We start from the raw sequence: 26,074 nt of genomic DNA on the forward strand, positions 1-26,074 counted from the left end.
CGGGTAACTATACATACAGGCATTTGCATGAAGAGGCTCCAAGAGCATCAGTGATGAAAAGTTTCATTTCAACCTGCACTTTTTCAACTGGCACATCCGGTGCCGAATCTAACAAGATGTGCAAATTTCCGTTTGCACGTCTAATATTGTCCTTACTGGGCACCCTTGCCTGACTGTGCAAATGACAGTAACACAAACTGCAGATTGCCGATGTTGCTTGCATCCCGTGCAGCCTTCGGATTGACCGAGTTGCTGGAACCCTTTAGTGGTTCTTCTGCAAGATCGCATCCCCGTGAAGGTTGCTTGCTCTATAATCGTCACGGGTGGAGTGGGACGCGCCCGGGTCGCCCGGACCCACGGTGCGCTCAAGGATTCGCGCCAGCTGTGTGACCCACCCCCCCATCCCTCCCCTCCTGCATCATGTGATGTTGTTCAACACAGCGGCTCCAGTGAAGACACACACCGCGGGGTGCGGTGGGTGGAATAAGGGTATCTAAATCATCTTAGTACTCCAGGGGAGACTAATTTGTGATTTATTTAGAGGCTAAATTAAGAGCCGTTCGGAGGCACGGGTGTTTTTTTCGTGTGTGTACGGGGTGGGTGGGTTGGGGTGGAAGGGGGGCGGACACTGGCACTCCGGATCTGTCCTCACAACTCCAGGCTAAGCTAATGCTAGCTGGTTAGCAGCAGCTCAGGCTGGGGCGCACCAGCGGCGGAACCTCCGAGCCGACGGTCATTTCAACGCCCCCCCACCGTGTGGACTCGACACGGGCATGTGTCCTCTCCTGAAGCCCCGCGAAGGGTGGATTTCCACGCGGTTCGGAGCATGGGGGGCTCCAGTGACCTCGGGCACTTTTTGAAGTGAGTACCCCGCGATTTTTAAGCTAACTTACGTAGGAGCCGTGTCTCTCCGACGTTACACGCACAGTGGGGGTTAAGACAAAACATCGGCTAGCTTAGCCGACGAAGCCGGCTTGCAGCGGCTCCCGTTTATGTCGGCAACGAACCCGAACCATACGCTTTTTTGACGTGGAATAATAAAAGCGCTACGTTTCCGGGGCGTGGAAAGAAGCCGATATCGCCGTAAGGCTACGCGGCCAAGTGAACTCAAACTGTCACCGCGGAGCGTACGTTACGATTCAACAGTGGCGTTAGCCTGTTTGCTAGTTCCCCAGCGAGTTGGCTAGCGCGGCTAGCCGCTGATGCTAGCACTGTCCTGCCTCTGTTAGCTAGGAGAATCGCGGTCGATTCAACCCCAACCCCACCGGGTGGACGGCCGAGGGACGTACAAACGCAAAAATGCGCCGGTAACAGCTAAAGCAACAATTGTATCCCACTAAACACCACACGGGTTGCCCGCATCTCACCGGAGGCGGCCCCGGGGAGAGCTGCTAGCTTAGCTGCTCCGAGCTAGCCCGTCCCTTTACCGTTACCATCGGCGCCGTTAGCTTCGCCTCACCTGTCCGGGGAACCCGCACACGTTTTCCCCCCGAACAGGTGATTAGACTCCGGACACCCGAACCCCTGTTTGTCCCCCATGCGGTTTCACCTGGTCTCCTAGCGGGCGAGGGTGTGTGGGAACTGGTTTCTGTTTAAGGCCCTCGTTTTGGCTGCAGCCAGCCTCCCCGCACAGGCCATGCTGTAGCCGGTGGGGCTCGTTATTTTGCTCCATAACAGTCGACGTTTGTTTTCATAACACTTATCTGTGCGCCCTCACATCTAATTACAAGCATTTCCATTTTTAATTTTTTTTTTTTTCCCAAGCCAGTGTCCACAAGTGTGCCTTCTACATATGCATCTATTTTTCTGTCTCTCTCCAACCAGCAAAGTACAATTTATTTACCTCAGATCAGTCTAGCCTTAGCCTTAGTAATTGTGTGCAGCCCACCCGCCGTAAAAGGGGGAATAATAACGTTGTCCATAAGAAAGTGGACGAGCTTCATTGCATTTTTATAACAAAGTCAGTCACAGAGAAGCTGCTGAAAGGCGTCATCCACTCACAACTATGTGTGTTGAGACGTGTGTCGTCCATACGGGTCCGACATCCCTGAGTAAACAGAAATACCTGGCACGTTTGCACGACTCCAGCTTTACTCTGAAGGAAAAAGTGTGTGTCTTTTTAGACCCTCATGGACGCTCACAGCTCGGCTCACGTCCACCCTCTCTCTGTTTCACCAGGTGTGGCGTCGCTTTGGGGGGCTCCATTGTGTGATTTGGATTATTCTCGGCCGGCAGCCTCCACGGGCCTTCTGACCCTAGATGAGTTTCTCAATGGACACTCTGCTCCAGTCAGAAATCAGGTATTGGGCGGCGCAAAATGGATCCCTGTGTTGGATTTGCAGACGGCAGAGCGCGGCCGCACAGTTTTATCCTGTGAGTCGGTGTGTGAGGATCTCGGGGGAATATGCAGCGCGCGCTGCTGAATGGATTCGATTTCAAGGTCATCCTAAACCCGGGGCTTTTCTGTAACATCGGGATCCCGACAACCAAGAAATTGAAGACCTTCTGTTGAGTTTCTTCTGCTTTTACCCCGCTGTCCTGCCCGTGTTTAGCTTGTTGTGTGTGTGTGTGTGGTGCAATGACACGCGCAGTGTGCAGCCATGCTTGGATTTTACAACAGGAAAGGGTCTGTAGACGATGTGAAGATACAATGCTCACTTCAGTGATGAGTTTAAAAAAAAAAAAGGAAAAGTGGCAGGCATAATTGCCGTTGTGTTACACCAAGCACTCCAGTTTTTATAGGTAATTAAAATGATCTTTATCTCAAAGTGATGCATTGCACACTGTAAATGCCTATAACACACCGCACATATAGCTCAGTGTAGAAGGTCAGGCATGTTAGTCACTACACCATAAGTGTCTTGGTATGAAGGTCACTGAGACAAAGGGAAAAAAAAAACCAAAATCCCTGAGGATTAAATGGCCCAATTGTTACCAAGCACACCTCCTGGGTATGCCCCTGGGGGGGGGGGGAATGTCACACATTCGTGCCTCGCTAGAGTGTCCAAAGGCGTGTTTACGTAAGGTCAGGGTTGTTGTATAAATGTGGTGCGTGAAATTAAGAGAACTTTTCAGGGAAAAGAGCATGTCGGGATGCGGGGGAGGGTCGACCTGCAGGTATTTCCCCGGACAGGAATCAGTTTGTTTTCCGTATGGGCTCTCAGTACCTCGCCGACGTTAGCATCGGTTTATGAAAGCGCAGCAGGGTCAGCGGAGCGCACGTTTGCAGAATCCTGCTCTAGCCTTTCACTTTGCGGTATTCTCATTTTTTGCTCTGAGACAGGAACGACTAAATACAGCGCAGATTGCAAATGGCCTTGCAAAGGCTAGCTCCATTATATTAATGAGGAAAGCATGGTTTAAATATCGACATGTATGTTTCATAGTCGCCGCGCTTTTCCATATGCGCGCTTTTTGTGTTTATCTTTTTCCCCCTGCAAAAATCACATCATGTGAGGCCTATTCCGCCTTTGACTTTGAGCAAGGCGACGTAATGTGTTGACAATTATGTTAAAAAAATATGTTAAATTAACTTTCATAGGTTTACTGGTAAACATGATCAAGCCTTTAGTGTTTGAAGTATTATGGTACTACAGTGGAACTTTGACTTACGAGTGCATCGATTTAGGAGATTTCCGAGAGCAGAGCCGTCGCTATGTGGATTTTTTTTTTTTTTTTGCTTTCCGATCGTCGTGGGCGTTTAAAGTGGCGTTTAAACTCAGTGGGACTCACCGCCCCCCACTAGGTTAGACCAGAATGAGGTGTGCATGCTGTAGACTCGTCCATGAAGAGATGGAGAAGTTGTTGTTGGTGAGATACAGTGACGGAGAGCATCATCTGTGAGAAGGTAGGAGACGTTTGGTAGGAATTGGTGCAATGGAAGAGTCGTTCATAGCTGGTCAGGGATGGTTTCAAGAGGAGCGGCGTTCAATCCCTCCATAAATGAAGTTTAGAGATAAAGTGTGACAAAGTTACATTCAGCAACACGTTGTACCGTTAAGTGTGTAGCCAATAAGTTAAGTTAAGGACAGAGCAGCAAATGAAAAACTCCCCCAACCTCCTCCGCCCTGGTCAATAAAACCAGCTTATTTCCTTACCTTATCCTTTTATTACATATTACTATTTTTTAAAACATGTTATTTATAATGTACATTATTTAAATGTAAAAGAACACACAAGAAAACCAGGGAGCTGGAACGGATTCATAGCGTTTAAATTCATTTTAATGGGGACATTTTATTTGCCAGATGAGTAAATTGAGTTGCGAGTTCGGTCACGGAAACCAATTGGACTCGTAAGTCAGGGTACGACTGCACTTGTCTATTTCTACCTTACTACCCTCACTCATCCATTAGTGAATGAATCCTGTCATTTTTTTTTTGGTTTACGACAATCTTCCGTTTTAATCCGGTCACCCATTCTTGCACCTGTAAATCCACAAGAAGAGACAGCTCGTCGTTCACCCGTTGGGCGCGTAACCTGGACACACGCGGCAATCGGCAGCGCTCCGGCCTCAGCCGCCGTCCATCGAGCGACTCGCGCCGCACCTCCCCTCATTTCCTGTCGCTCGCTACAATCCAGGGCTTCGTAAACGCCAGCCGCGCTCCGGATGAAGTGCGAGAGATGACATTCCACGTGGAATGTATACGCGTGAAAGTATTTGCGCAATGCCCGCGGGACGGTAAAGGCCCATTCACCCTGCAATGACACTTTATTTATTTATTTTTTAGAGAGAGGAAAAAATGCAGTAGACAAGTTGCACAGCTCAAATCTAAAGGTCGGGCCTTCTCTGAATCCAACACCTTGAAGACGTCTTAGTGAAGTGACATTTAAAGCGCAGGCGAGCGGGGGGGGGGGGGGGGTCAGGTGGAGCCGTGCAGACGAACGTGTCCTTCACGAGAGCTACATCTGGCCGAAAGGGATCCACTCTGGGGTTCGGTGAGCCGCCAGACCCATTTGCGGGTATCGTTGATGGCGTATGGATGTCCGAGCTGTGGAGCTCGCTTGACCCGCAAATTTGGGGTGGGGGCAGGTGAAACGGCCTGCAAATATACTCGTAGACTTGTATTGGGCCGACAGCCTGTTGAAAACCTACATGTCTACAAGTCACATCTAGGCTTATCCGCCCCTAGTCACTCTTAAGCAATTGCATTTAGGTGTGTAAATTAATTACAATCGTTCCTCTCTCCTTTTTTAATGTTTCCGTGCTGTTGTTATATAATCACAGAGAGGAAGGGAGTGGTGCCTCAGTGCGTTTTGATTAAACAAAGCCATTTGGCAAAGAAAAAGAGAACTGGTCTGTGGAGGTTCTCCGTCATCCGGGTCGTGGTGAATTCTCGTCGAAATCTTCTTGTCGTGGCAACTGGGCTTGAATTTGAACCGGGCTTGAAGAACAAGAAAAATGAACCGGCTTAATTTCTTCCAAAAAATGCTGTGCAACCCCTGCGTCCGCTCCTGTTTCACGGTCTGCAAAGTCAGAAATGTGTCCATTAGTCAGGTATGTCTGACACTGGCGGAGAACGAGGCCCAAGTTTCAAATCGCGTTTTTTTTTGTTGTTTTGTTTGTGCCGCAGGTAAAGGTGGAGAGCCTGTCCGAGGCAGCTCTGATCGAAAGCCTGTCACCTAGAGTCATGCTATCCAACCATCTCTTGCCTAAAGGGACCAAGATGAAGGTCAACCTCGAGGATCAGGGTCGTCAGAAAGTGTCCTTCAGCTTCTCGCAGATCAAGAAGCCGCTGCAGAGCCGGTTCCACATCCCCTCCAGCCCCGACAGGTCCGCCACCGAGGCTCAGGCCGCCTCGTCTCAACCGGCCTCGGACAAAGGCGCGGAGGCGGCGGACGGCAGAGGCGAGCAGAAGCACACCCACGCAGTGCCAACGTCGACGTCGGAGACGCCGTCGAAGATGCCGGTCTCCTCCGCTCCCAAGCTGACGGTGGACCTCGCCAAGAAGCATTTCAAGAAGCAGATCCTCAGCGTGTCTGTGACTGAGGAGAAGACGTCGGCTGTGCCGGAGGATCCGCCCTCCGCCGGACCGCTGGCGTCGGCCAAACCCGCAACAGAATTCCCGACCCCCCAGCCCCAGAGCATTACCGGCGTCTGCCCCCCGGAGAATTCCCACGCCGAAGCCGCCGAGAAGAAGGTGTCTCCCAGCCTCAAGAAGCCCTCAGGAAAAGACGGAGAGATCTCCAGCAGTACTGAGACCGATAGTAAGTTATTCAAATGGAAAGCCAGGTCTCAGTCCGACAGGTCGCCCACCGGGTCCGAATCCGATGAAGATTCAGTTCACATGTCTTCCAGACACAAATCCGATGACTCCAGAAGTAAAGCAATCTCTGAGAGCGGTAGTAAAGGAGCGAAGAAGTCTTCCTACGGGTCGTACGTCGAAGAGAGGGAAAAAAGCTCCTCGAAGCGATCGGAGAACCACGAGAGGTCTTCTAGTTACTCCAAACCAGACCGCGATTCGCGGCACGTGTCGTCACGGTCGTCCCGATCGGACAGAGATCGCAGGAGGTCCAGGTCGAGGTCACGGTCGAGATCGAGGGGTTCCCGAACGAGCTTGTCCCACTCGAGATCGGAGCGGTCCAGGGGCGACCGAGGCTCCCGCTCGGAAAGGTCGTACTACCACGAATCCGATCGGTGGTCACACAGGAGTTCGCCGCGCAGAGACAGGCGGCGTTCCCGTTCCCGGAACGACCGAACCCGGGACAGTTCGGATTCTGACGACGACCACAGGAAGCCGAGGACCAGGACGAGTGACTCCAGCAGATCGTCCACCCATTCCAGCTCGAAGCCCTCCTCGTACTCCAAACCCGAGAAGGCCTCCAAATCCGAAAGCTCTCCCCATTCTTCCGAGCTGGACAGGAAATCCCAATCGTCGAAGTGTGAAAGGACCTCAAAGCGACTGTCGGACTCCGACTCGCAGAGCAAACCCTCGCCGCCCCCGGACTCGAGCTACCGCAAGTCCGGTGTCCATCACAAGTCCGACGGCAACAGCAAGTCCACCTCCTACAGCCTACAAGCGCACTCTGAAACGCACGAGAAGCTCCAAAAAAGCAGCCCGGGCGAGCTGGAGGCGGAACCCCGGGGTAGATCTCAGGCCTCCGACGAGAGCTGCAGAAACTCTCAATTGAAAACCAGCAGGCCGGATCCCAAGCAGGTCGCCCCTTTTAGATCTTCTGTAGAAACCACTGGACACGATAGACAATCAAATAGTGTATTCAATTGCCCCGTCAACGTACTGACTTACGCAGCAGCCGCAGAAACGTGTTCACCCAGCGGCGAAGAAAAACACCAGATTAGCAATAGAGACCACCGGACGGAGCTCCATCTGCCAAACATGGAGGAGATCAGCTCTTGTAGCGACGTGCCTCCGCAGGGACCCTCGTCCGATGAATCGGATAAAACCGCGCGGAGTCTGGAAGGCACATCGGCCGAGAGGTGGGTTGGAGCTGTGCGGCCTGTGAACGCCACCCTGGAATACTTGACCAATGCGAAAGGTAGCCTTTCTCCTCAAGAGAGCCCACAGGGGATTTCACAAGCGCGTCTCTCCAACGCCTTTGGCGGAAACGAGGTGACGATCACCGGCCCGGACAGGGAGGTGGTCGACCAGGAATCTAATCCTGTGCCCAACACGGAGGGTTTGTCGCTTTCGAACGAAGCCCGGCATAAAGATACGCCACAGGCGGTTGACCAGTTTTGGAGCTCCGACAAGCAGGCCGGCGTGAGTCCAATGCTCCGATCCGAATCGTCGTGTCTGGAGGGCCTGCTGACGTGCGAGCAGCAGGCCGCGGATCCGGAGAAGAAGAGAAGCAGCGCCGCCAAGAAGTCCAGGTGGGATATCGTCGGGCAGGACGCGGCAGAGAGCGACGGCTCGCAGAGGGCGTCGTGCACGGAGTGCAGGCCTGCGGTCAAAAAGGTGATCTCGGTCAGAAAAATTGAGTTTTCTAAAGACGGTATCCAGCAGGACCTTTCAGATGTCACACCGGAAGAACCTGACGTACATTCCAGACCAACACAGCGGACCCCGATACCGAAGCAGGCGGCCGACTTAGACACAATACACACGAACGATAATTGGAATGACCAAAACAAGCCCTTGCGAGCAAGCACCAGTACCGACCGCCGCGAACCCGGTGACCACAGAGGCACGAAGATCCAAGGCTGGACCAGTGACGACAATGACGAGTCCGAGAACGGCGCCCGCAAGACCGAGTCCCACGCCGGAGCGTCGCATGCCACGCATGTGTCAGGAGGTCAAAGCGACGGCAGCGACAGCGACAACTCGGAGTACGACTCAGACTGCGGCGAGGCCATCAAGAGGTTGCACTCGGTGGTGGTGGTGCCGAAGAACTCGTCCCTGACGATGGACGCGCAGAACGCAGGGGTTTCCCCGTACAGTCAGACAAGCGGTTCGAAGCCTCACGGCAGCAGCAGCAGCGGCGCCATCACCGGTGTCCACACCAGTGCACATATGTGGCAGCAAAGCGAGTTGTCCAGGGCCAGCGCTCTGTGTCAGTCCCAGAGTAACATGATTGACAGCACTAGTCAGCCGGAGGGCCCCAGCCTGGCCCGGCCCTATGCGGCCGGTCATGCCGGCGCCCACGGGGGTGCCCCGGATCCCGCCCACGGCCTTGACAACTCCACGCACGGCGAGCACGGGCGCCAACAGCACGAAAAGATGTATGCTCATTACCAGCACGACCCTTTCGCCGGCGCCGGCAAGCTTAGCGGCAAGAACGGCTTCGGCCAAGCCTGGGATTTCTCTCAACCGGAACAGCCCAGCAGCACGTACCCGCAGCCTGACAGCAGCCACGGGCCGCATCTACCAAACCATAAGCTGAAGGGAACCTCGCCCAGGGAGCAGGAACACAGACACAATGTGGCCCCCTGGAACCACCAACCGGCAGACCTCCAGACCAGCAGACAGTCCTACCTCCAGATCCACGAGCACGACCCTGCGGGCGAAATCCACCCCGACTCTCTCACCAGCGACCACGACGACTACGGCGGGGTCAACCCTTCCAAACTCAGCAAAGCAGTTGGCAACTACAGCGCGTCCAGCACAGCCGGCTCCTCCTTCTTTGTGCAGGGTCACGAGATCAGCAGCAACAGCAGGGGGCCGTCGGCGCCCGACCCCCCGCGGGACGACAGCTTCCGGCCCCACAGAGGCAGGGGCCCCCCCAAGAAAAGGCGACCGGAGATAGAATCGGACTCAGACAATGAGGCGGAAGCCGGGCCGGCTGGGAAGCGCGAGCGCCCCGGGCCACCCGACGAGGCCAAGGGGACTCCCGTCAAGGCCGAGGCGCAGCGGCCGTCACTCACCCTGCAGGACTTCCAGGACCCCAGTAAATGGAAGGATATGGCCAGGTCCAAAAAGATGCCCCCGTACTTTGACTTGATCGAGGAGAACTTGTACCTCACTGAGAGGTAATCTCCCAAGTTACTTTGGTCGGTTATGTGTCGCCCGTTGTTTTTAAGGAAACGTCTCACAGGCTTTTCCGAAATGCCGATTGCAGAAAGAAGAGCAAATCTCACCGGGATATCAAGAGGATGCAGTGCGAGTGCCCCGTGTTGCCCCGAGAGGAGCGTTCAAGAGGAGCGCTGGCGTGCGGGGAGGACTGTTTGAATCGGCTGCTCATGATCGAGTGGTAAGTCGTCACCGATCGCCGAACAAGAAGCCGAGACCTGATAGCGAAACCTCCAGCGTCTTTTGTCCTCACCGCCCTCCCACAGCTCGTCGCGGTGCCTGAACGGAGTCTACTGCTCCAACCGACGCTTCCAGATGAAGCAGCACGCTGACTTCGACGTCATCCTGACGGACGACAAGGGCTGGGGACTGCGGGCGGCCAGGGATTTGTCTGCGTAAGTCTCCTACCAATCCATCCTCCCTTATTGTGTCTTTGGCAACTATAGATCAGTGTCAAGGTGGAGGTACGTCCCGGAGAGGTGGAGGTCAGCTGCAGCAAGACAGCATAAGTGTGTGATTGAGAGGGAACCCAAGTGGAGGTGTGGGGCTGCAGGGAGTGGAGAAGACCGAGGTGAAGGCAGCCATGTTGTCTTGTTTAGAGAAACTGAGGAGAAGACAAGAAGCAGAGATGAAGGTGTAAAGGGGAGCGAGGAGGATGGAGAGGACCAGGAATCCATCAGAGGCACAGCACATGTTGGATGTTCTTGAGATAAAGTCAGACCTAAAGTGATCTGGACATGGACAGGTTGCCAGGGGTTGCCAGGCAGGAGGTCTCGAGGTTTATGGATGGAGGGAAAGAAGATGGGAAGTTCGTAGGGGTCAGAGGGAGGCAGGTGATTGGCTGTGGCCCAATTAGAAGAAGCGGTGAACATTGTGAAAGGAGTTCTGAAGATGTCTTTTGTCTCCAGAAACACCTTTGTGCTGGAGTACTGCGGTGAGGTGCTGGACCACAAAGAGTTCAAAACAAGAGTGAAGGAGTATGCCCGCAACAAGAACATCCACTACTACTTCATGTCGCTCAAGAATAACGAGGTGAGGGATCCAACAGCACTGAAGCTCATGAACCTCTGAAGTCCATTGAGCTGATATGAAATGTTGACACCCTCTCCTGCTCTGCAGATCATTGATGCCACCCTGAAGGGGAACTGCTCCCGGTTTATGAACCACAGCTGTGAGCCCAACTGTGAAACCCAAAAGGTAAAGCAGAAATGTTCACGAGCATACCGTTCAGGCAGCGCAGCGGTGACCGGGTCGTTTTTTGTTTGTTTTGTCTTTCTCCACATCAGTGGACGGTTAACGGCCAGCTTCGGGTTGGGTTCTTCACGACCAAGGCAGTCACCGCAGGGACGGAGCTGACCTTCGACTATCAATTCCAGAGATATGGGTAATGTGTGTGTGTGTGTGTGTGTGCACGTACGTACTCTGCTCTCATTGAATCACGCTGTTTGTTCCCCCCCTACCCCAGCAAAGAAGCACAGAAGTGCTTCTGCGGCGCCCCCAGCTGCAGAGGTTACCTCGGAGGGGAGAACAGAGTCAGCGTCCGGGCAGCCGGGGGGAGGATGAAGAAGGACCGTAGTCGGAAAAGCGCCCTCACCACGGTCTGTCCCGGGCCCGACGCCCAAATGTTGACTTTTGGAAACTCGCCTGGTGTAGAATGCAAAATGCTATAATGTCGCTAAAGATGACGCCATTGGAAGTGTGATTGTTTTGTGTGCCCGAAAGCTAAAAAAAAAAAACCGACGTGCCAGCCAGTCGCTGCTCTACACCTCTGAGACAAACGAACCTCACTGCACAACTTCTTCCCAGTGGTTTTGCCGATGCCTCCACTAGAGCAGGGGTCAGGAACCTTTTTGACTGGGGGAGCCATAAAAGCCAAATATTTCTTCATTGAGAGCCATATAGTATTTTTAACTTAAAATAGATTAAATATGTCTTACTTTTAATGCGACCTTAAGTGCCGCTTTATATTTGACCGTTTCATCGATGCAAATTTATCATTGCATATTAGACATACCGCAGATCCAAATGCATATTCTTTTGTCCACGCAGCCTGGAATGCACGGTAATCACGGTCTTTTTTTTTTTCTTTTCGCCATCACAACGGTTGAGGCGTATAAACTAGTTGGCTACCTGATAAAATGAATTTCTTCACCTTTACAATAACCCAGACATGCTCAGAAGCCATTGGTTCCCGATCCGACTTAACGGGTGACCCGTGAAATTTATCCTCAAATCTTATTTCTGTTTACTTAAAAATGACACAGTAGTATGAACAAATATCACAAGTATTTTAAAATCAGTTGCTTACAGTTTTTTTTTTTCTCAGCTCGAAATTGTCTTGGAGACATATACCGTCACCGGAAGAGCCATAGGTTCCCGACCGCTGCACTGGAGGGTAGTTCAGAGGTCGCTTCTGAGCGCCATTTCAGACCGTAACCAACATGGCGCTATTGAAGGATGATTATGTACTTTCTAAGAAAGGGAGTAGAGCACTCTGTGCGTCCATTACATACCGCTGCAATGCTGTCTTCTTCCGATGGGACTTGAGCATACCACAGGTTCCGTCAGTACTGCTTCATTTGCCTCCCCGTGCAGGAGGTGGACGTGGCGGAAAGACAGCAGGCTCCGCCCCTACACGGAGTTAACGTTCCCTTTTAACATTCTTCAGGCCAGAGGAGGGTAGAACTGAAGATCACTTTGCATTTAAAAATCTATGGTTTTGACCAAGACCGGTAGACATTTGGCATTTTTGATTGAAAACCAGGGCCTTGCGTTGCCACCTTTCCAAAGAAGTAATCCAGGCTCTTGTTCTTCCTCAGGTGGATGAGGAGCTGGAGGCGCTGCTGGAGAACGGCGAGGGCCTGTATGATGAGAAGCAGGTGGTGTCTCTGTGCAGGCTGATGGTCCGAGTGGAGACCATGGAACAGAAGCTCATCTGTCTCAAGCTCATACAAGTATGGTTCTCGCCACAGCTTTATAAAACGCTCTCGGTTGACCTGACCGTGCTTGATGATGTCCCGTGCCTCCGACAGGACACTCAAAATCCATCGTGCCTGAAGCAGTTCTTGGATCACCATGGCTTGTCTCTGCTGTGGATCTTCATGGTGGAGATTTCCGAAGCCAAGGGCAACAGTGCCAATAACATCAAGCTGCAGCTAGAGGTGAGATCTCCGCTGGCTTCTGCTCCAGACCCTAGCCCCTTGTACCTCAGTCACTGATGATTTCTTCGGTATGCAGATCATGAAGACCTTGGCCGTGCTGCCAATCTCCACCAAGAACATGCTGGAGGAGAGTAGAGTCTTGACCCTGATTCAGCGATGGGCCCAGACGAAAGCTCTCCCCCAGCCCGCCGAGATGGACGGCTACTCCAGCGAAAACACCTCGCGTGCTCAGACACCCCTCAACACCCCGGACGGCTCCTCCGCCAAGCTGGGACCCGAGCTGGACGGCGATGCCTCCAAGCCGGCCGTGTACCGACGCCTTAAGATCATCAGCGAAAACAGCCTGGACAGTGCACTCTCTGACGCCAGCAAGGCGTCCGACGGGAAGGAAGAAGAGGAGGAGGAAGATGATGAGGAGGAAGAGGAATCGTCGCAGGGTGGACTTCCTGACGGTAAGCAGCTGAAGGCGGAGGCGACAACAGAACTTGGAGATCCACCGAAAGAGCCGGCGGAAGAGGCGGCGAAAGAGGTCAAAGAAGAAGCGCGGGAAGAGGCGGAGACCAGTTCAGGAGGTCAACCCCAAGCACAGACCGAGGAGGTGAGCGACAAGACGGAGGTGGATTTGGAGAAAGGGGACGGCGAGGTAAAAGAAGATGCCGGTGGTGGAACGAAGGTTGAACCCGAGGTGCCCAAAGAACCCGTTGAACGGGAAAGCGCGGAGGAGCTGGCCGCTCAGGACGCGCCGGAACAGACCGTCATGGAAAGCGACGAGCCCGCTCTCAAAATCTGCGAGCCGGAGACTCGGTCCACTCAAGTGGAAGCTGCGGACGCTCCGGCCGAGACGCCCCCGGAGCAAATGGAAACCCAGGAGGGAAAGCAGGAGGCCGAAAAGCCGCCTTCTGTCTCCGAGGCGCAGTCGAGTGAACCCCCACCTCCTCCTCCTCCTCCCCCTCCGCCACCACCGAGCTCCGACATCCCAGAGACCGGCATACCGGCGGAGGTCCAAGCGACCCCCGTGGAGCCATCAGTGATAGGAACGCCCTCTCAGGACGAAGAGGAAGGGGTCTCAGATGTGGAGAGTGAGAGGAGCCAGGAGCCCCCTCTCAGCACTTTGGACATCAGTGGCATGGCCGCCCGGCTCTTGGACAGCTGGAAGGATCTGAAGGTGAAATGAAGTTTTCCTGGTTTTCTGCTGTGAAACGTGACCTTTGGTGACGTAGCTCTGCTTCCCTTTCAGGAGGTGTACAGAATACCAAAGAAGAGTCAGGTGGAAAAGGAAGGGAACGGTAAGTCCAAGCAGGTTGTCCCTCCGGACCCCGCGACGTTTCGGACTAACCCGCCCGTTTCCGCGCAGACCGCAGCCGAGATCGGGACGCCGGTCTGATGCCGCGCGCCGCCTCCGGCAGTCGAGAGCGCGAGAGGGAGCGAGACAAGGACCGGGACTACGACAGGGACCGCGACAGGGATCGAGACTGGGACAGGGACCGGGAGAGAGACCGCGACCGGGTTTCCGACAAGACCCCTCGCAGCTCAGAGCGGCGGAGGAGGCGCTCCACATCGCCGCCCCCCTCGTCCTACGAGAGGAGCAGCCGGCGCACCGAGGAACGGTAAGGCTGTTGGGTTTCTACTTCCTGTGTCTGAATCTAGCGAAACCAATCCTGAGCCTGTATCCTGCGACAGAAAGGTTTACCTCAGACATCTTGTATGTCTGGATTTAGACAGATGGCTTAGCATCACCACCTCACAGCAAGGAGCTCCCTGGTTGGGTTCGCACTCGGGGTTGGTTTCCTCTTCGTTCATGGGTTTCCTCCCACAGTCCAAAAACATGGAGGAGGTTCGTAGGAGGTTGTAAATTGACCAGACGTGTGCGTGTGATCTCGAATGGTTGTATGTCTTTATATGTCCTGTGAATGGTTGTATGGCTGCACCTTGACAAAATTGTTGGTGCCCCTCTGTCATCAAAAGAAAACCCACAATGGTCAAAAGTAATAATAAATAAATAAATAAAAAAATGACTGAAAATGGGCCAATGAGAATCAGAAATTGCTTTTGAATTGTTTAACAGAATAATAAAAATATATGTAGAAATGAAACACACCCGGACAAAAATGATGGTACCCATAATGTAATATTTCGTTGCTCATTTTGAGGCAATCACTGCAATCAAACAGTTTCTCTCAACTGTAAATGAGACTTCTGCAACTGTCACAAAGTAAGTCTTATCCTTCCACCATGTTTAGTAGGATTTCGATCCGGGCTCACAGAAGGCCTCCTCTGAATAGTCCAATGTTTTGCTCTTTGAGATGTTTTTAGTTGTGTGTTATGAGTCATTGGATGTCTGGTGACCCATGACCTGCAACTGAGACCAAGCTTTCTGACACAAGGCTGCACTTTTCGCTCCAGAAGACCTTGATAGTCTTGAGATTTCACCGAAATGATTCGCATTATCCTGCGTCAGGTGCGGCAAAGCGGCCCCAGAACATAACCGAGCCTTTTCCATGTTTCACCCTCGGGAAAGGGTGCTTTTCTCGGTATTCTTCACTTCTTGGTCTGTGGACGTAGAGCCATATCGCCTCGCCAGAAAGCTCCAGTTCTGTGTCATCTGTCCAAAGGACATTCTGTTTGTGGCTTGTCAACATGCATTGCGGTAAATTCTAGTCTTGCTTTTTTTAGGATTTGGTTTCAACAGTGGCGTCCTCCTTGGTCATCCACTTTGGCTCGAACGCTGACGGATGGTGCGATGTGACACTCATGTACCTTGTCCCTGGGCTTCACCTTTCATTTCTTCGGGGGGTTTTCCGGGCTTTTTGCTTACTGTTTGTATTATCCGTCTCTCCATATATCATCAATTCTCCTCTTGCAGCCACATCCAGGGAGGTTGGCTACAGTCCCGTGGACCTAAAACAATCTCAGTAGTATGTATAACTGTAGTCACAGAAACATGAACCTGCGTGGAGATGCCCTCAAAGCCTTTACTTATGAAATACTTTCTATAATTTTCTTTCTAATGTCCTGAGCCAACTCTCTCCTTTGCCTCTTATGGTCCATGTTCAGTGTGGTGCACGCCATGTCACCAGAAAGCACAGTAGGCAGACTGACTGACTTCAAATTTAAAGACATCTGTGATGCTAACTAGAGGACACGCCTTCATTGAACATGTCCTTTTGGTCAAATCATTTTCAATCTTTTCTCAGGGTTTTTATGTGATTATGGTTGTGGGTTCTGAGGTATTTCAGTGGAAAATGTAGAGCTTTTCTTTCATTAGCTGAGGGGTACCAACAATTTGGTCCACTTGTGTACATGATGAGTGAATGGTTGTATGTCTCTTTTTGTGGCCCTGTGATTGACCCCGGGTGAACCCGCCTCTCGCCCAATTAGAGATTCGATTGGCTCCAGCCAGGAGCCAACCGGAACCCGTCTGCATCGGGATCGCAACAATGCTTGGTTGATCCAAATGTGCAAGTCGTAAAATGAATCGCTTTATTGAATCACAGAGTCGACGGTCAACGGGCGTTCAGGAAGAACCCGTTAGCTAATCGAGGCTTGAATACCAGTGAAACAACACCTTTGGTTGAAAGACTAAAAACAATTGGTGGAAGCTGATGTTGACCCCTAGATCGAGGAAGTACTTCTCTTCCCAACATTCAGCAGCCAGGTCCCCCTCAGAGGAAGTCTGCGGTCTGTATAAGACGGGAGGGAAACAATATAACCCTGTTTTTAATCGTACAATAAGGAAGAGGAGTGCACTGGAAGCTTGTTCTGAAGACTAGCATGTTCTCATGCCTCTCCCTGCAAAGAACATGATGCGTGAATCAATCCCAGAGCTGTGTATCATTCAATAGGCTCACGGTGATTGGCTACACCTGGAAACCTGGGAGTTCTCTTTGACCAGGCCTGGTCATGCAACTTTCTGTCCTGATAAGGCTTTGAAGACCCTCCAGCTGCTGCCCACGTTCTAACAAGAACCCGTGTGAGGGATCGTATTACTCCAGAATTGGCTTCTCTGCACTGCCTCCCTGTAGTGTCTTAAATGCTTCTCCTTGCTTGTAAAGCCCTAAATGGCTCTGCGCTATCATATCTCAAGGAACACTTAGTACCCTTATCACCCAGTTGGATCTCTACTCTCCCAGGACGCAGGGCTTCTTCTGGTCCCCGGAGTCTCCAAAAGCAAGACCAAGGACTGAGTGCTTGGTTACTGAGCTGCTCTTCTTTGGAGCCATCTTCCTATCTCCATGCACTCTTTGCTCAAGAACGGGCTACAGAGTTTCCTTTTTGAGAAAGCTTACAGTTAGCCTTAGGCTAGGCCCTGGCTATGCTGCCGAAGGATATCCCATGATGGCCCTCTCACATTCCTCCACTCCTGTCTTGTCTGGACTCATGATAGTAACCTCATATCTTCTCCCGAGTTGTCAGATGTCCACCATTGTTCTTTCTTTAATGACTAATAAAGCTATTATTGTATAATTTCTGCTATTAGCATGTAACTGTTAGTGTTACTGCTATTGGAAGTTATATAGTTTGTGCCTGTTCCTCTCCAACCTTCATAATGCCTCCGTTTCTGACACACCGCTTTCCATTGCCATCTCCCGGTCATTCAGCTGGAATCTGAGTTTTCTGCTCCGGTAAAAGGCAGTGTTTCCTTGCCGCCGTCACAGGGCGCTTGTTTCTGGAGGGAATGTTGGGTTTCTTTAGTTAAATATAGCTCACCATAGCACCCCTTACCAGTGAGCCACATCTCTTTATTTATTTTATTTTTTTTAAATAACATAAAAATAAAGGTAAATTGAGCCAATTAGTTACTTCAAAATTTTGTATCAAACCGATCGCCTCTTTGTATAAGTTGGTGCTCCAAAAGGAGATCTCACTTTCAAAAAGGTCGGAGAGCCCTGCTGTTGATCATCTCTAAGGAGTGTGGTCCAGCCCTGCTCCATGGAAAGAGTCCTCAAACAAACAAACAAACGGGTTGTGATTTGGCGCTGTAGCAAAAACATCTGACCCGACTTGGACCTTCTGCTGAATAGACTTGTATGCTTCCCACGCAGCTTTAGAGCCTCCTAATGGTTCGTTTGCTCTCTTCCCAGGTTCGATCCATCGAACAGCAACAAGACCCCCAGAGGAGTTGGCGGCAAGGAGCGCAACAAGCTGTCCACCGAGGAGCGCCGAAAGCTCTTCGAGCAGGAGGTCGCTCAACGGGAAGCTCAGAAACAGCAGCAGCTTCAGCAGCAACAGCTCCAGACCATGGCTTATGACCCGACCCTGGCCTACGCCTCAAGCCCCGGCTTCATCACCTACCCCCCCGGCTATCCCATCCAGACCTTCGTGGATCCCTCCAATCCCAATGCAGGCAAAGTTCTCCTGCCCACGCCGGCAGTGGAGCCCTCCCTGAGCTACGAACAGACCCCCCCCCAGCGTCTCATCTCGGATCTGGGGCTGCCCTCTCCATCCTCCACGTCCCAGGCCGCCGCCGTACCCAGCATCTCACAGCACATCACCGCCAACAACCTGGCCGCCGGCAACCCCCAGCAGTATACGCAGCCGGCCGTAGCGACCCAGGAAGCCGGGGTGGCCGTCCTCTCCGTGCCGGCCCAGACGGCCCCTCAGGTGCAGAGCCAGCAGAGCTACGCCACCTTGTGGGACCCGGCCACGCAGCAGGCGGTGACGGTGCAGACGCAGCCGGCGCAGCAGTACCCCCCGCCACCTCCCCAGGCTCAGACGCAGACGGCCATCTACTACCAGGGCCAGCCGTGTCAGACCATCTACAGCATCCCTGCCGCCTACCCTCAGGCCAGCACCCCCGTCATCCAGGTAGGCAGGAGAAAAGGTCCAAAATGGAAAAGCTACCTCTTTTGTTTTGCTTGTCGTGTCCCCTCCGTCTCACGCCGATCATTTCGATCAGCCGTTTAGATCATCATTACGGTATTTTGAAGTGACGCCAGCGGCACCGTGGCTTACGAGTACACCCACTCGGGAGTTTTCCCACATCCGAACCGTCGCTCGGTGGATTTTTTTTGCTTTGTGATCGGCGCTCAGATCGGAGTTAGGATCAACGGGACGCGACGCCCGCCACTAGGCAGCCCAGAGAAATTCAGGTGTGCGTCTCATGGACTTGTCCATGAAGAGATGGAGAAGATGTTGTCGGTGAGATGCGGTGCCGGGAAGCATCGTCTGTGAGAAGGCAGGAGATATTTATGGGGATTTGGTGCAGCGGAGGGCAGGAACGTTGACAGATGAGGCCTCAGAAGAGTTGTTCAAAGCCAGTCGGGGACGGTTTGATGGTGTAAAAAGGAAGAGCTGCATTCACTCCATCGCTTTAGATATAAAGTGTTGCACGTTATGTTAAGGACAGAGAACCAAATGAACTCCCCCAGCCTCCTCCGCCACTGCGGGTATCTTCATCCGGTCTTCTCGTAAATACACTTCATAAATCGGTTCAATTGTTAGCGTTCTCCTTCATTATGCATTATTATTTTTTACATAGTATGTGCTATTTATAAAACGCGTCAGAAAACCGGGGGGGGCTGAAACAGATTAATAGCGTTCCATTCATTTTAAAGGGGAAATTGAATTAGATATTGGAGCAGACTGAGTAAGGAGCTCGGTCACGGAACCAATGAAATGCCCGGGTCAAGGTGTTACTGTGCTTATTCCCGTTCATTCTCACGCAAGCTCACAAAGCAGACCGTCAGGGGGAACAGGAGGCGTTCTGTGTCTTTCGCCGATGACACCTCTGTGTGCCCGCAGCTGGGAATCCAACCGCCAAGCTTCCCATCGGAGCGCCGCCCGCTCTACCAGCTGCGCCACAGCCATCCTGGCGCTGTCCAAAAACATGTAGTCGGTCAATCGGGAAACTACATTGACGGACGCGTGACTGAGGGAGCGACACTTGTATGTCTCCATAGTGCGCATGAATGACGGTGAATGGTTGCCCGTCTCTTGGACTTGTGAATGAGAGGGTGAAGAGTTGTATGCCTGAATATGATGCGTGAGTGAGTGGATGGTCGTATGCTTCACGACGACACGCGAATGAGGGCGAACGCTTCTGTGTCTTCGCCCAAACGCCCCTCGGCCCGGCTCTTCCGTCCGGTGACGTGGTTCCTCGTGATAGGATACCTCCTGGAGTTCCTCCCCAGGGGGGCGTCCAGGAGGTATCCTGATCCAGCACCACCATTGTGTGCTCCAAAGTGCCATGTGGTGTGTTGATATTTGGGTTGCCATATGTATTTATATTTCCACTTCGTCAGCATCGCGTGAACATTTGCCGCTCTGTCCGTCACCGAGATTTAATGTCGTCGTCGCCCCCACAGGCCTACTCCGACCCCACAGCCGGCTACCTGCACGGCCAGCCGGTGTACCAGGGCCACCAGCAGGGCGTGGTGGTGCAGCAGGGAGGCACGGTGACCACCATCGTCACGTCTCAGACCGTGCAGCAGGTGACACGCTCAGAATATTAGCCCCCTAATATCGCGTGCGGTCCGTGGAAGTGGCTCCCCGGTCACAAGGGGGCGGTATTCCCCTGAATTCCACCGCCTGCGTCAGGCGTCGCCGGGTCTCCTCGTTGATGGACCTCCCTGCCGGGACTCACTGTCGGCGCTCTTCTCCCCATCCAGGAAATGATTGTACCCAACAATGTGATCGATCTGCCCCCACCCTCGCCGCCCAAGGCCAAAACCATCTTCCTACCTCGCAACTGGAAAGCGGCCCGGGACCCTGAAGGAAAGATCTACTACTACCACGTGGTCACCAGGTTTGTATCCGTGAGTGTGTGTGTGTGTGTGTGTGTGTTTGAGCCCCTCAGTCTCCTCTGATGATCCTCCCCCACGAACCAGGCAAACGCAGTGGGACCCTCCGACCTGGGAAGGCAGTAGCGACAACACCAGCGTGGACCACGAGTCGGAGATGGACCTGGGCACGCCCACCTACGACGAGAACCCCTCCAAGGTGAGCGCGCCGCCGCCGCCGTGGATTGTTCTTTTTAAAACCCCATCCGGAGCAAGAGAGAGCTGCGTCAGACGGCAAACCGCCGAGCCGCTCCTCGCCCTGCGGTTCCCAGAAGGTCTGAGCCGGGAACGCAGAAACTTGATTATAGTGTTTTCTTCCTGGAGGTAATTGAAGATGCACTGGTGATTGCTCTCAGCTGCGGAGGAGCGCGGCAGGAACCGAACCCTCCCCGCGCAACGCCGCGCTCGCCCGGCGTAATTTGCCCCCCGCTCGTATTCTTCTCCTCGCAAAAGCCGCCTCATCACCGTTCACGTGAAGTCTAACCCCTCGCCTTGTTGTCTGTCGCCAAGCCCGGAGGCCACAAAGAGAAGAAAGGCCCTGCTCATCTCCTCCTCCTTCTCCTCCTTCTCCTCCTCCGCCTCATTTGTTTTTCCTCCTTCGTTCCTGCGCCATCTTTGAGGATAATGGGAGCCATGTGTCCATTCATCTGCGGTTTTCCTCCATTGTAGTCCCGACTGCGCAAGTGTCCCCTTTGTCTCCTAAAAGGACGGGGGCGGCGCGCCGATGGCTAGATCCGTGTTTTCCGTGCGGCGCCTCCGGGTCAAGGTCGGATTCCCGACGTCCACATGGACGCCCCGGACCGCCGCGCTAAAGTACTGAGATTGAGCGTGTCCCGCGCGTCATGCCGTCCCGTTTTCGTCGGCACCTGCGAAGCCGGGACCCCGAGGCCGTCCCTCTCGCTTTGGCCTCGCCAGGGTGAACCGAGGGCCCTCTCGCGGAATCCGCCGTTCGGACGGTGCCGACTGGAATCTTGGCAGGCGGAGCGTCCGCTTACAGAAAGCAGCGCCGACACGACTGACAGCGTCCTGTCCTCCCGCAGCTGGAAAACAAACCCCGATCCCCCGAGAAACCACATCCAGATGTCTTGTTTGCTTTTCGGGGACATTAAAAGGAGGGGAGAGAAACAGCAAACACATGGCCGCCTGCGCCGGCCAGGGTTGGCCGTGTCGTCAGCCAGGGTTTGCCGTGTTCTTAGTCTGTGTTAGTTGTGTTGTTAGCAAGGGCCCGGCCACGTCCTTAGCCAGTGTTCTCTTTGTCGTTTGCAAGGGCTGGCCGTGTAGATGGCCATGTCTTTAGCCAGAGTTGGCCATATTTTAGAGTTTTAGGGCTAGATGTATGAACCAGGCATAGCCAAGTCATTAATCTGTGTAGCACATGTCTTCAGCAAGGGTTTCACTGTGTTGCTAGCCAAGTATAGCCATGTCGTAAGCCAGGGCTGGCTATGTTGGGTTTTTTTTTGTTTTTTTTAGGTTTAGCTCTGTTGTTAGATAGGGCAGGCCATGTTCTGAGCCTGGGTTAGTGGCGTTGTTAGCCAGGCAGCCATGTTGTTAGCCCCAGCTGGCCATGTCTTTGGCCAGGGTCCGTCATGGGTTGGCTAAAGATTAGGGTTAGGTGTTTCCTTTTAGCTTGGATCAGCTCTGAAGGCAGCCAGGGTTAGCCGTGCCTTTCGCAAGGTTTACTTTTGTCATAACCCAGGGTTGGCCATGTTGTGCGACATGGTTGGTTGTGGCGTTAGCCATGTTGTAGCCAGGGTTAGCTGTGTACTTAGCCAGGGTTAGCTGTGTCCTTAGCCAGGGTTAGCTGTGTCCTTAGCCAGAGTTAACTGTGTTCTTAGCTGGGGTGAGAAGCAGTGTGGTTTTTCTGTAGAGACGGTTGCAACAACAGCCGACGCCGCACCCTCGTTGGCGTTCGCACCGCACATTTGAGGAGGATCGGTGTCTTTCCCGTAACGAGAAAGCCAGTTTAAACGCCAGAGTCGCAGCGGCGTGAAGAACATCTTTCCCGAATAACACCATGGAGGTTGTCCTTTCTCTTTTCCGCTGTAGAGAAACAGAGAAAACTCCCCCTCTGTCTTATTCCTTCCAACAGTTCTCGACCAAAACAGCCGAAGCAGACACGTCCAGCGAGCTGGCCAAGAAGAGCAAGGAGACCTTTCGAAAGGAGGTGAGTCAGAGTCCGTCCCGCTTCGCTTGTTTTCATTTTTGCTCCGTGGCCTTCATCCTTTTTGTTTTTTTCCCTCCCCCCGACCTCGTCTTCCGCGGCCTCGCCGTCCTCCGCCCAGATGTCCCAGTTCATAGTGCAGTGTCTGAACCCGTATCGGAAGCCAGACTGCAAGCTGGGGCGCATCAGCAACACGGAGGACTTCAAGCACCTGGCCAGGAAGGTGAGGCGCTCCCGCGGTGGTGGTCCTTCTAAAAGCCCTCTCCTTCTTCTTAGAGGGCCTGCGTTCTTCTCTGCACAGCTCCCTGTGTGTCCGTGTAGTCTGTGTGTGTGTGTGTGTGTGTGTGTGTGTGTGTGTGTGTGTGTGTTGAGCGGTTTGCACCAAGTGCCACTCGGACATACCAGGCCTCTGAGGACATAGGCGTCCGGCTTCTCCTTTTTAGGGAGATTTTTTCTGAAAGAGCAAAGTCCGGGTTAGCCATGTTGTCAGTTAGCTCTGTTGTTAGCAAGGGCTAACCATATCTTTAACCAGGGTTAGCCGTGTCATTAGCCAGCATCAGCCTTTGGATTAGCCGGTTAGCTCGCAATCTATCAAACCAAGTGACCCCCCCCCTTCTGTGTCCCAGCTGACCCACGGCGTCATGAACAAGGAGCTGAAGGCCTGCAAGAACCCGGAGGACCTGGAGTGCAACGAGAACGTGAAACACAAGACCAAGGAGTACATCAAGAAGTACATGCAGCGCTTCGGCTCCGTGTACCGGCCCAAGGAGGACACGGAGGTGTGCTGACCCCCGCCCGCCACCCCCCTCCCCCCCCCCGCCGCCCCTCGTCACACACACCTATTTATGACTGAATTGCACTGCTCCTCCTCCCTGGGGGGCCGGCGTGTCCGAAGCCCAGCGGGGAACTGTTTTCACTGACTCTTTGAATTTTAACTCTTTCTGTTTGTTTTTTTTTTTTTTTTGTTTGTTTCTTTTATTTCCATGTACGGCTCGTAATGCCCCCCCCCCCCCCCCCGCCTCCAGGGGGGGACGGGGGGAGGGGGGGGCGGTTTGGCCTCTATTCCACCTTTTAAAGACTGTTGAGGGGGGCGGGGGGGCCTCACGCCCTGCTGCCCGCCGCGGCTTTCTATTTATCAGTCCCTGGAGCGGATCAAGGACTCAACAGTCCAGTTGTTTGTTTATTTTTGTTCGTTTGTTTGTTTGCTTGTTTGTTTGTTTGTTCCCCCCACCCCCAACTTTGTGCACCCCCACCCCCGCCACTGTATCTGGTGCTGCTTTTAACTGGAGCCGCAGAGGTCCTGGTCCTGGTCCTGGACCTGGACCTCCTCATCCTCCGACGCCTGCCTTCTTCTTCGACCACAAGACTTTTGGAGCCTCTTGTAGTTTTTATGAATTCACACGGGGGGAGGAAGGGGGGGGGGGGTTGTCAGCGCCGTCACCTGTCTCTCACACACACAAACACACACACACACACACACCACATTTCCTGTTGAAGCCGGCTTCCTGTTTCCTCAACGGTGGGATTTTTAAACCTTTTTCTTACTCCGGCTCTTTTTAAACCCCCCTCTAAACCGTAGTTGGACATCAGCGACACCGTGGGTGGGTGGGTGGGTGGGGTCACCAGGACTCTGTGTGTGTGTGTGTGTGTGCGTGTGCGTCGCTATCCACAGCATTAGAAGACGGGCTGGACGTGGAGCGGCTCCGCCCGTGGCCGTCAAACTAGTTTTCACGACGTTTATTTGAATAAACTTTGTAAACAAAAAAAAAAAAAAAAAAAAGAAAAGACGCCGACCTGGTGGCCGGGGGTGTAAATATGTGTTGTTACCAAAAAAAGCTGCAAGAGGGCGGGGCGGGGAGGTGGGGGGGGGGTCAAGGGTCAAGGGTGAGAGCCGGGAAGGGGGGGGCAAGGTGAGCCCCACGTCAAAAAGTGTCACAGCGCTCTGTTTTTTTATATTATTAATCCGGTGGTTGATGGGGGGGGGGGTCTTCACCTGTTTCTTTATTTTATTATAATTTTCTATGTACAAAGTCAGTCCCGCCCTCCTCTACTGTAATTACTGTGTAAGCACATTGTCATAACGAGTGTACAAACATTTTAAGAGATAATAAACCTGTCTTTTGTTTTTATTTATTTTGAGTTTTTTTTTTGTTTGTTTTTTTTTTCGCTTCAAACCCCCCTCGTGCCCAAACTGGGTCAACGGGGTTCCTCAGAAGCGATCGGCCTTCTTCTTCTTCTTCTTCTCCTCCGCCCCCGTCGTCGGGGGCGTTCACGTTCGCTCCACGGGGACCAATGACGAGCGGAGAGACGCCGCCGCCGCCGCTGCACCGCTTCCTCTCTTCTACCCCTCCTCCTTCTCCATTTCCTTCCCCAAGCGTATGCACATTCCGCAGCTCCATGCCTGCGCGCTTCAGACCGCAGTTAAGCAGTCCCGTCTGGTTGTGTGTGTGTATGTGTGTGTGTGTGTGTGTGACAGCATGTAACGCCGCCCGAGGCCATGCGAGACGCCTGCTGCTCCCACTTAGAACTGAAGGCAAAGAGATCATTAACAGATTTGAGTTCAGAGAAGGGGGGGGTGCTACAAACACACACACACACACACGCATGCATGCATGCACGCACACTGGATCAAACCAATGTTTTCATTTCACCCTCAAATTATTAAATACCTCTCTAGCGACTTCCCAGGGGGGGGGAGGTTGTTGGAGAGGAAACTTTTCGTACATTAGAATCCTGCGATTCGTAGTATTTTGACTCAATGCTACTGAGAAAACCTCCCCTCGTATAAAGTTATGATCTTTTTGTTTGAGTGGCAGGTTTCTGAGACCCGGCGGCTTCTTGGCACGACCTGAGGAGCAACCCGACGTTTTTCATTCCCTGTCCACGTCCCTGGCATCTCCGTGGCAACTGCGGTTTGAAGAACATGACGGATCTGGATCAGACTAGTCAGGCCGAGGTCTGGTGTGTGTGTGTGTGTGTGTGGAGGGTGGGCGGTCAGCTGTAGACATCATTTCAGAAGACTAGTCCTTTAAAAGCTTTATTACTGTGTGCGGACATTGTTATTACTGTGTAATAGGAGACTATGACGTTTATTGCAGTGTAATAGCATCCATGCTAACAGTAGCATCGTATCTGGACTTGAGTGACATCTTTGATTGAACTAAAGTACAACACAAGAGTGGGGTGGGGGGGCGGGAGTAGATTTTAGGCAATCGGTCCTTTAAATTGTTCATTACTATGTAATTAACGGCGGACATTGTTTATTACTGTGTAATAGAAGAAGATGGAGGCGGTCTGAGGCCGCATCACACTCGGGCGCCCGTGCTTTGCTTTTTATTTATTTATTTCTTTATTTCAAACTTGAAACAGTGATAAAAAAAAAAAAATCATAAAATAAATACGAAAAAAAAAAAAAAAAAAGCAAAGACAGGAAGTCTGGAGCCGGAAAAAAAAAAAAAAAGAAGAAAAATTTAAGAGATCTTCTTCTTTGTACTCCGACGGAAGCCC

General features: G+C 52.7%; 1 protein-coding gene across 3 annotated transcripts; it reads left to right on the top strand.

Annotated features, from left to right (window-relative positions):
* Positions 1-602: 602 nt before the first annotated feature.
* On the top strand, positions 603-23,419 carry setd2 (SET domain containing 2, histone lysine methyltransferase). 3 transcript variants are annotated; one of them, XM_086155399.1, is made up of 21 exons: positions 603-861; positions 2,179-2,300; positions 5,574-9,427; positions 9,517-9,648; positions 9,734-9,862; positions 10,376-10,499; positions 10,587-10,664; positions 10,754-10,851; positions 10,933-11,065; positions 12,287-12,421; positions 12,500-12,628; positions 12,705-13,793; positions 13,866-13,914; positions 13,983-14,235; positions 17,710-18,433; positions 19,933-20,058; positions 20,236-20,372; positions 20,455-20,566; positions 22,496-22,570; positions 22,689-22,790; positions 23,194-23,419. In XM_086155399.1, the coding sequence occupies exons 3-21, from the start codon at positions 5,631-5,633 to the stop codon at positions 23,353-23,355; spliced, it is 7,584 nt and encodes a 2,527-aa protein (XP_086011525.1). In that variant the 5' UTR covers positions 603-861; positions 2,179-2,300; positions 5,574-5,630; the 3' UTR covers positions 23,356-23,419. The 3 variants fall into 3 exon arrangements, with proteins under 3 accessions (XP_086011525.1, XP_086011526.1, XP_086011524.1); XM_086155400.1 differs by lacking the exon at positions 603-861 and having other exon boundaries at positions 2,235-2,300; positions 5,659-9,427; XM_086155398.1 differs by lacking the exons at positions 603-861; positions 2,179-2,300 and having other exon boundaries at positions 3,668-9,427.
* The last annotated feature ends 2,655 nt before the right edge of the window (positions 23,420-26,074 follow it).

Source organism: Fistularia commersonii, chromosome 11 (assembly GCF_037954325.1).
Source record: "Fistularia commersonii isolate RoL2024-O1a breed Wild chromosome 11, RoL_Fcom_v1.0, whole genome shotgun sequence".
Lineage (NCBI taxonomy): Eukaryota > Metazoa > Chordata > Actinopteri > Syngnathiformes > Fistulariidae > Fistularia > Fistularia commersonii.